General features: G+C 35.9%; 1 protein-coding gene across 5 annotated transcripts; it reads right to left on the bottom strand.

Moving 5' to 3' along the window:
• Positions 1-27: 27 nt before the first annotated feature.
• On the bottom strand, positions 28-3,898 carry LOC108755041 (zinc finger Ran-binding domain-containing protein 2-like). Of its 5 annotated transcripts, XR_001939741.1 has the most exons (9): positions 3,150-3,898; positions 2,893-2,945; positions 2,606-2,687; positions 1,895-2,216; positions 1,661-1,764; positions 1,552-1,593; positions 1,345-1,407; positions 373-1,101; positions 29-298 (listed from the first exon to the last, which is right to left on the bottom strand). XR_001939741.1 is itself a non-coding variant. In XM_018497768.1 (8 exons), exons 1-7 carry the CDS (start codon positions 3,218-3,220, stop codon positions 1,365-1,367), a joined length of 717 nt encoding a protein of 238 aa, XP_018353270.1. In that variant the 5' UTR covers positions 3,221-3,898; the 3' UTR covers positions 29-1,101; positions 1,327-1,364. The 5 variants fall into 5 exon arrangements, 4 of the variants coding, with proteins under 4 accessions (XP_018353272.1, XP_018353270.1, XP_018353271.1 ...); XM_018497768.1 differs by having other exon boundaries at positions 29-1,101; positions 1,327-1,407; XM_018497767.1 differs by having other exon boundaries at positions 30-1,101.
• Positions 3,899-10,504: the final 6,606 nt, after the last annotated feature.

Genomic DNA, 10,504 nt, shown 5'->3' with positions numbered 1-10,504 from the left:
ATATATATATATATACCTGTTGCAACATAATCCTTCAATATCCCCAATACTCCTTCATCGATCCCCCCCTACGACCAACTCTGTGCATAATCATGACTTCCTCCCTTCCCTCCCCTCCTCTACCTGTAGTTTACAATATAAGGAAAGAATTAATTGAACTAAGAACAATTATGTTGTTGATGAATGATTTTTATTATAAATGAAAAATAAAGATATTTACAAGAAGTCAGTACGATATTTGATCGATAATCGTTTTGCGATTCAAGAACGGCCGTCGGAGTTCACGACAAGTCCATATCTGCAATGACGCGGGACACGACTAATTTAAAAAGCGCTACATTTTCAAAGTGAGCAGGCTGTTTCTCAACTTACTCAAATCTGTGATAGTCAAAGCAAGATAATGTATCCTTTCCTTTTGGTCTCTTCCAAAAGATGCAAAATACATATCTGTTTGGGGAATGATTCTTTAATACTATATACTTGACGGATTGTCCACTTAATGCGAGCATTATGCATAGATAAATGATGTAAAAAGAGAGAGAGAAAGAGACAAGGGGACAAAAGAAGTTAGGTTTCTTCAGGCAATTTGAGCAATGTGAAGCAGTGACACAGCTACATCGATATAGTTACGTTTGTGATAAAAGTAATAGGAATTTTAGAACACTGCGACGACGGGGCTTGCGCAGAGCGTTGACACCATCTATTACAATAGGAGTAAGATCTTTTTCTACAACGTCATATTTAGCTTGTAAAACGAGCTGTGTATAATTTCTTCTATAGATTCATGTTGAAATTATCAATCTCGTATCTCGCTAGCGAAACATACTACTTGCGCCGAAGTAGTTTTTCAAACTCTGCAATCGTTAGAACAACGATTATACCCGCGCAAATAGGAGACCTACATTTCGCTTCCTTAGGATCAACGAAGCTATGAGCTCAATTATAAATGTAAAGCTTATTGTTAGTCGATTTCCCTTTGTAATAAGTCACACATTATTGGCCACTTTATATCCAAAGGTGCATACTAAATTACTAAAACTTGCGTTGTGTATATTTCTTAGTTGCCGAGCACTGGTTGCGTTCTTTCATCTCCTGGTTCACCTGTAAAAATTCATATGTTGAATGAGAAGAACGCTTGTGCTTCTTTCTTTTGCTAAATCAACGCTAATCTTTCTACTCGATGTCTACGCGATATACTGAGATATAATCGCAATAAAAAGCAGGTTATACTTTAAGTCTTAAGGATCTGGGACTATACATTATTTTAGCAAAATTCATCACATTGTATGCTGTCTGCAACTCTGATCATCATAATCAATTTTATACCCGAAACCCAAGTCAAACCTGTCCTTCTGTACAGCCTTTCATTGGTTGGATGTGCCTGAATCGCGCCGATCATCTCCATTTCTGTAAATAAGTTTCATGCCTTATAATAAACGTTTTTGATACAAATGTCGTTAATTTAATAATTTAATAATAAGAAAGCATCGTTAATTATGTTGATTGAGAATAACGGATATATTTTGCATTGCATTACCGCTATTAATTTACCTTGACCGTTGTGCTTCCGAAGATATAGTACTTCCGTTTGTACTGAAAGGTAAAAATTCGCAATAACATTTACAAAAATGGATAATAACGTAATTGTATGTATAGTTACCTTTTTTTTGCTGGTGCGAAGTCATCCCATTCACTAAGGTCGTATTTAGACAAATCACCATCTTCTTCCTCTTCCTCTTCCTCCTCGTCATCTTCCTCTTCCTCCTGTGATTTATAATACCAATTACATGTCCGCAATGTATTTTAATCAATGTCATATTGAAGAGCGTGACTTATCAAATTCCTATCACACTTTTCAAGTTACGCCGCAAGTTTAGCAGCGTAAAAACTTTACGTTTTCTTCTTGCTCCTCTTTGTCTTCATCCCTCTCTTCCTTGTCTCTAGATTTACTACGCGGGCTGCTGTACTTGGAATCCTTCGAATCGTCGTCGGAATTCTTTTCTAATTTTCGCTTTTTTTTACGCCGTCCAAACTCGTCATACTCATCGTCGTCATCTCGCCTCTCCTTATACTCGACGACTCCTCGATCGTTATATCCACCTCCGTATCCTGTGCGTTCCTCTATCTCACCGAATTTCGGGGCGTTGCACATGTTACACTGTTGTCGGCGAGCCCAGTTTACGTTACCGCATTTACTACATTGCCAGTCGTCCGCGCTGCAATTTTTTATACTTTGCATATATATTTATATATGTACATAGTTTAACAGCTTAAAGAGATGATATTGCAGAAACACAATAAAATGTAAATGAAACATTCTACATTCTTATTGTTTTTTTAAATACACGTTTAATATCCAGAATGTTGATATTTATTCCAAATTCATCATATATGATCGTTTAACAAATAATATCTTTTTGTATGCACAAAAGATATTAGCTTTATTTGAAATTATCACAGATGGTCCTTAATTTTCATCCTATTTTTCATAACAATAGTTGTTATTTATATCTATTAACTGCATAATGTATTCATAATTTGCATACAAGTAACTGATTTCGATATATAATGTTTATTACTAATAAAAGATAACTTTAAACATTACCTAAATAGGCCTCTACTTTTTTCCGCGGCTGCTTTTCCAATTTCCTGGCCCAATTTTTTCTTTTTCGGGCATTCACCTCTATCTGCATCAGAAAATTATATTGATATAAATAAAATGTCTAACATTTTATATAGTAGATGTGCTCGGAATGCTACTTGTACTTTTATGTATACGCAAATAATACGCAAATGGCACTCTATGTTTAATATAGACTATAGTATCACTACGCACAACATTGAAAAACAGAGTAACATAAATAAATATTTCAACTGCACACAGCTGCGTACCTTTCCCACAGCGATTACAGGAGTTACGCCTGGCAAAATTTATATTGGCACATCTGAAAAGATGAGAGGGGAAAATCATTAATGGATCATTATTCAATTGTAACGTACGCGTCATACGCGAATCTTCATTTAGAGAAATGGAAACGTAGTAGTTGTAGAGGAGAAAGGAGAGAGGCGTGCATCGAGGGGTGCGAATCGTCATCAATCGTCATCATTCGCATCAGCGGCATTAACAATAAGTAACGTTAACTACGTACTGGGAGTCAGGGCAGACCCAGTCGCCGTCGTTGACGCCACGCTGATTCTCGTCGTCGACCTTGCCGTCCATATCCGCTTGACTCGGAGCGAGTTCAGTGTCGCGCGTTCACTCCTCGGAAGCGGACTTCGGACCGAAGTCCGATTCCGCGCCGTGCTTCGCCGCGCGAACCTTGCGCCTAACCTTCCAACGGTCCGTTTGTGATAGCGGGCAACGTATTGTTATTCCGTGGCGCGCTATCGTCGTACTTTACAACAGTCACTGGCAATCGCTGTCGCGGCTACTGCGACTGCATTCCGCGGTACAACACAAGTCTATTGAGCAGCGCGGTGCTTACGACAAGTGGCATTAGCCGATATCAATAAAAGATCGGTATCAGCGTATGTACGTACACGAGATACACGGGAACACGAGTGCCGATGGGTGCACGCGAATCGGACGAGCGCGCCGTGATGTCTCGCAGCTGGCTGTATTGGGCTGCATGAGCTCATGAGCTGTATCTGATGTATCTGGTGTATCTGGTGACTGGTCTGGCACAGAGTACATCGCACACGGGCGACACGGGATGGGACGCATCACGCTCACGCATAGCGGTGTCGAGTGTCGACACCGGCGACACCCTATGACTCTATCGCGAGGATTCACCAGGATTCACGCGAAGAATCCCCTACGTCGATATATTTCTTCAGCTCGTAAATCCCCTATTCTGTCCTGGATTCCACTGGATTTCTCAATTTTCTACACCTAGTCACGCGCATGTAAATATATTATTTATAACATACGATTGTTGTTTGTATGTATATAGATTCTAATATTTTACAAATATTATTACATGTATGTATGTACGTTATATATTTGTCATTTTATTTATACTAGATATACTTATGTAAGAAATATAATTACAGATACATACCTCTATATATATATATATATATATATATATATATATATATATTTCATATAAATTATTTCTTGCTGATTTAACAAAAGAGGAGCAAGTGAATGCAAAGCGAGTGGTACACTCGCACTTAAAATGAAATAAACATATATTTGAAGTTTGGCGAAAAGCGAGGAAGAAATTTTCAATGCAGATCAGACTTCATGTTGCTCCATAGTTTTATTATTACGCAGATATCTCTCAGGATCTCGCAATTAGCGAGAAATTTATCATGGCTTACTTACAAAGATCTGCCTTCGAGGCAGTTTCCAACGTTCCTCTGCACGGTTCCTCTAGAATTTTCGAAAACAGATCCACGCCATCATTCCTGCCAGTTTTCTGTCTTGTTAAAACAATTGATTTAATTCTCATATTTGCGAATAATAAAGATCGTATCTATCTTTTTCTCTCCTTCCATGTTGTTCTATCCTCGTGGGATATGACCGGTGACGGAAGTTCTCCTGGAAGAATTGCAAGCGCGAGAATGTCAAATACGAATGATTACAAAAGCGGACACAGGACACTGACGGGGACCGAGTGACGAGAGTGCCCGTTTTGCCCAAAGTAATTTATTTGTTTCATTAAAAACTTAGACGTTGGAATGCGACTTCTACACATGTGACGGGTATAATATGTAAAACTAAACGCTACGATATTTATATTTATAACTATATGCTTATTTCTTTACGATTCCTCACTGGTCAACGCAAATATATATATATCGTGTATATGTTATAATAGAATCATAGCAATTTTTTATATATATATATATATATATATATATATATACATATATACACACACACACATACGTATGTATATATGTATATATGTATATACTGTTCAATAGCGATAATTAAATCCTCCAATGCGCTAACTACCACGTGCTGAACCTCTTCTCTTTCCTCTACATTGATTTTTCCTTTACAAGCGAACATTCGATCGTCGAGTCAGGACACGATACGCACGCAATATAACAAAGAGCGAAAAACAAACGGAGAGTAAAATACATCCTTATATTGTAAGTTACATCCTTTAGGAATTTTTTTTTCCAAATTTATAGGTTTACAAATGCCATTTCAACTATTAATAGCTGCGTTCAGCGAAAAAAGCAGCTTTGTAATCGTTGTACTTGTTGAGTCTTTAATATAATTGATCTTGCCCTTAATTCCTGGGTCTAAATGTATAAATTAATCATATTAAAGAATCTTACAATTGCAAAGTTGCTTTTCTTGCTGAATGTAGCTATTATCAATTGATTGGTATCAAAACGATATTAATAACTCGCAGAACACAAGTTAACAGTGAATGCTTTCAGCAAGAGACACAGTGTAAAAACATAGAAACACATGGAAAAAGTAAGACAGTAAGACAGTAAGATATGTAAACAGTAAGCGATTAGGCCAATGACAATAGAGAGAATATAAGGCAATAATCTTACGTTCTCTACCGTGATTGACAGATTCGCTTGTTGGTGACATTTTATTTCATTATCTTTTATATGTGTCAATGGGCTTAATACAGTGAATCCTTGTTATTTTCTAATGTTAAAGAAAGATGAAATGATCGTTATATTACACTGTCTCTGATTGGAAAGCACCAACATTACATTAATGTCAATAATCTCTTCAACAATGTAACTGTTATATAACATGTGATATCTTTCGCAATAAATTATTCGTAGTTTTTGTATTTTATCAATATATGACAATTAATATTCATGTTAAAAAGATGCTTCATAGCATCGAAAAACTATTAAATCGCTCGTACAATTTAATGAGTGATATTACTATTCTGATTTTGCCATGCTTATGCATTTTAAGTCTGGAGAAACATTATTACACAAAAAAAAATATGTATTTAAACACTAAGATCCGTTCGATCGAATGTAGAGTTCTTCCCATTTAAAATTACATTTATGTTGTCAAGTAGGAAACTATAATATTGATATGATGTTACTGTTGGCTCGTGTTCTGCGGAAATATCATTTAATGCTAATCGTGATCAGAGAAAACTCTTGCAACTCTTTCACTTCTCTCTTTCTTAATCAGTTCAGCGATTAGTCTGCGACTTCTATCATCCGTTGTATGTCACTCCTTGTGTCCTATCCCGACGTTTACGTCCCGGCCCGTCGTCGCATCGCGCCGTACATATCGAGTGTCTAGAAGTATATTTACAGAAATATACAAAGCGATTACAATTTCGCCCGAGCAAGTTTCGGTGTACCGATGCAAAATTACCACCACCTCTCGTTCTCCCGGTCCCCCAGTGTCCCCGTTGCGTCGCAAGGAGGGGGTCATCATTATACATAATATCCTTCCTTATGCATATCTATTTTTTTTTTCTTTTCTTTTTACACAACGCGATGAACGGCTACTCTGAGGGATCGGTCGCTCGTCAATCAACGAGGCGATTATCAAAACAAAGTACTTTCAGGCTAAGAATGAGTTTGCGGGGATCGCGATCTGCAGCACAGATTAGAGAGGACGAGAAAGAGAGATTAAATGGGATAAAATCAACTATATTCCATTTCTCTTTTCAGACTTCTAACCATTGCAAATTGTATTCCTCGTTTGCGTTTAGAAATTAATAACACCTGTTAATTTATAGACCTGTTCTTTTTAGCTGAGCTTCTTGCACAGTTCATTTTTTTCTGGTTTCTTCAACGTTCGAAAGAAAAGAAAGATGAATCCCACACGGGGTTGTCACAAATTCTTTATCCTAAGATTCCATAACTTTTCCCTGGTTTTCAGACAAAATTTCATAATTTTCTTCATGCTTCCAATACTTTGAATTTTTATATTTTCTACAGAAAGTAATTTAATATGGCAATTGTGATTTAACATGACACTGCTTGCATTTAATTAACAGTAATACAAAACTATAGATGTGATGTATGCATATTAAACTTCTTTAAAGTCAAGAATTTTAATTTTTCAGAAAGTTTTAGAAAATTCCTTGACTTTTCCCTGATTTTCTTGACCGTTTTCAATTTCCCTGATTTCCAATTATGTAGCAACCCCGAAGAAGGATCCCTAAAAAGGACAAATCTTCTGTTTAACTGAAAGAAAGGATTGGTTTTGAACGATATATCGTTTAACACATTTCACGATACCTATTTTATACGCACAGTGTAAAATTACACTTAATTGCAGAAACTAGTACTGTAATCAACTTTACTATGCCTCTCAAATTGTTATCAATATCTGTTTTCTTCTTTTTAACAGAGCGAAGAGCGATTTCATAATCTATCAGTCTTTCTTTTTATGGTGAAACAATATAACAATTATGACTCAAGCTGTGCTTTACAGTTCGTTACAGTGTTTATTTTTTGTTGTACATATTTCGTTTTATGTCTCTGGAAGATATTAATTATCAATTATCAAACGATTATTCGACATGAAAAAAGTTGATTAAATTGATCGTAGGATCTGCTTTGCGCTACACTGTCTTTTCCACTCGAGACGCGTTGTCGCGAACGTTGGACGATCGATTCGAGCCTCATTTTATGACAGAAAATCAATTTCGCGGGTTACATGGCGTTATTATACTTTTTGTTTAGTTGATGATGCCCCCAAGCATTTTATACATTCAACTATCTATCGATAAGAAGAATACTACTTCTAAATACGAAATCGTAGGTGGCGAAAATGATAAAATCGACTGGTTTATTTATTCTCGCCAATTTATCGAACCCATTCTTTTCAGCATCACTTTCTGTATTTATACTTTTTGCATGTAAATGAAAATAAGAGCACACATAGTCAAACTTGTTGAAGAAGGAAAAATGAAAGAAGATTATACGATGAGAAAGTATAGCAGTTACAAGGATCAATAGATCTATTACCGTAGACCATTTCGTTTCTACCTCGATAAAAGGAAACTTGCAAATATTCTTCTTTATCTCTTCTGAATAACTCTTCGCGGCAATACTAGAAGGACTAACTGTAAAAGCATACTCTTTTGATTTTTCATCTTTGCGCCTCTCTATCGTGCTCTTATACCATGTATGTAATTAATGTAAACTTAATTTTAGCTTAAACTCTGCTCTACTATATCGATTCCAAAAATTATGTCTGCCTGCCCTTTTAGTTTCAATTCAAACCTTTACCCTTCATAATTAAACAAGCAGTTTCTACTCATTCGTCCGTGTATATTTCTGGTTCTCTTAATTTAATATTTGCATTATGATCGAGATTTTTGAAGAAAGTCTAGCCATGCTTTTCGTTGACGCATGACGAGGCTTTTCAACAATCTACACTAATTCCAATATCTTACAGTTATTTATACAGATGTGCTATTGTACAGTTTACAAGTCTCTTTCGTGAAAGAAAATTTGCTCATTGTTGCTTTCCTTCTCTTTATTTCTCTCTTTCTGCCTCTCTTTTTCAAAAACTTGCGTGCGTGATGAAACGTTTGGGAGCGAAAGCAACACGTCGATACGTTCGTGTTAGTCGTTACTAACTAAAATTTACACACTTTACTTGTACATACATACACGCGCAGACACACACGAACACGCGCACACATACGCATGTGGAAATCAAAATTTATCTTTATAGATCGGGTAAATGATCGGTGGTTACGAGTACAGCTTTACTGCAACAAACAGAGCGAAGGCACCTTAAAATATCAAGTGGCATATTCAGTATCCAGCACCTATGATTATTTAGTTTCACCGTTACTGTTTCGCGTGAATAAGTCCAGAGGAGTTTGGGCTCAATCGTAAAAAGAGACTCGAACTTGACTCGAATTTCAAAAAGTGTCACACTGATTGATCCCAGCTTCCTTTAAAGGAGAGACATATACGGATCATTTCTGTGCTCTTAATTTGGTCCTTTTTATCTCAGGAACGCACCATTGGGTGTTTTCTTAAGTAATTATCCGCTTGCCGTTTGTCGAATTTCGCGTTTTTGGGATTATCTCGTTCGCGCGAGTTTTCTTTGTCCCATTCCGTCGGTCTCAATCCGCCGAAAAACTCATTCGTCTGTCTCGTGCGACAATGAGTGAAAATGAACTTTCGGAAAAGGTTTCCGGGATAGAAAAGTGTCTAAAAAGAAGTCTTTCTCTGTGGGCGAATAGGTTCACCTTTAATGATCTTATTGGATCATTGCTGAATTTAGGCACCTACGAGTCTATGGAACTAGAATTTATGCAATTTTACATACATTCCATCGTTACGATCAAACGACTTTTTATATAGTAAATCGCGTGTATCCTCTGCAGCCGCAGATTATTACAGACGTTACGCACCTTTTATCTGTGTACACTTTCGTCGTACTCTATTACCCAGTATAAATACATTTTATCTCTTCATTCGTTCTGTTCTCTCGGCTTCTTTTGCGAAAAAAAAGTAAAATAAAAAAAATAAAAAAAAAAAGAAGTTGCTTACGCCGCACAAACATATTTATTTAGAAATCACAAAAATTGGTTGAAATTATTTTCAAATAACGCAATTACAACTGAAAATTGAACTAATCTTTTTTTTTATTTCTCGACTTACAAGCATTTTGTCTCCGTATATTAAAAATGTAACCTGAAGGAACTAATATAAACGTGAAGTGAGAATGAAATAGCTATGTTAAGAGTTCTAGAAACGGGTTTACATGTATAACGAAAGCGTAACACAACGTATGTATACATCGACATTTATATTAATGTCTCTCTTATAATAGAATCATAATAACATGTATCATGCTAATACCACAAACTTACAAAATAAAGTATACGGCAAATAACAATATAATTATTATTGTGTATGTAACAAAATATGTAGTATTTAATAACGAAAAAAATAATTTTTACTGTCGCAAACGCGAGGCACGTTAAATATATACAATTTTCTGTCTCAAGATCCGATATAAAACTTGATTTTTCTCTGTGGTGTTTAAATGGAACTTGCAGAAATCGTCGATTATCTTACTGGCGTTTCTTTAAAATCGACAATTTTTAGAACATGATCTAGATAGATCTCGGTTTTAGAACGTTCTTATCCGTGTGCTCAAATAGAGAAAATATCATTAACATTTGTGATATCTGTTGTAATGTTTCACTGTCAAATCATTTTCATCTGCGAAGGCGACGAAGTTTGTACGTCTGTTAATATGGTTTTTAATGACTTAGCGAGAAAAAAAGAAAGAAAAAGGGACTTTTCCAATTAATTAAAATATATTTTATGCCCCTCGCGAAAAGATGAAAGGATACCTATTGGCGATACCTATCCACCAACTAGCGCGTTAAGATATTCTTAATACTTAGCTATTACTGGGTAAGATAAACTCTCAACAGATAATAAGTGACATTATCAAGTCAATAACTTATCGCGACAATTTTGCGATGTGTATACCAAACGTAAAGTCGCGTGCAAAATGTCTTATTCTATGTTCAGTACCTTAATTGTCAAGTTTTATATATATATA

Source organism: Trachymyrmex septentrionalis, unplaced genomic scaffold (genome assembly GCF_001594115.1).
Source record: "Trachymyrmex septentrionalis isolate Tsep2-gDNA-1 unplaced genomic scaffold, Tsep1.0 scaffold83, whole genome shotgun sequence".
Lineage (NCBI taxonomy): Eukaryota > Metazoa > Arthropoda > Insecta > Hymenoptera > Formicidae > Trachymyrmex > Trachymyrmex septentrionalis.
The sequence above is the reverse complement of the archived record's forward strand: the minus strand, read 5'-3'. Positions and strand labels throughout refer to the sequence as shown.

Bases quoted from the DNA above. Each gene is read 5' to 3' on its own strand.
- LOC108755041 (XM_018497768.1), bottom strand. From the start codon at position 3,220: ATGGACGGCAAGGTCGACGACGAGAATCAGCGTGGCGTCAACGACGGC. The intron at 2,946-3,149 runs GTACGTAGTTAA...TCATCTTTTCAG, and splicing joins TGGGTCTGCCCTGACTCCCA to ATGTGCCAATATAAATTTTG. The intron at 2,688-2,892 runs GTACGCAGCTGT...TTTCTGATGCAG, and splicing joins CTGTAATCGCTGTGGGAAAG to ATAGAGGTGAATGCCCGAAA.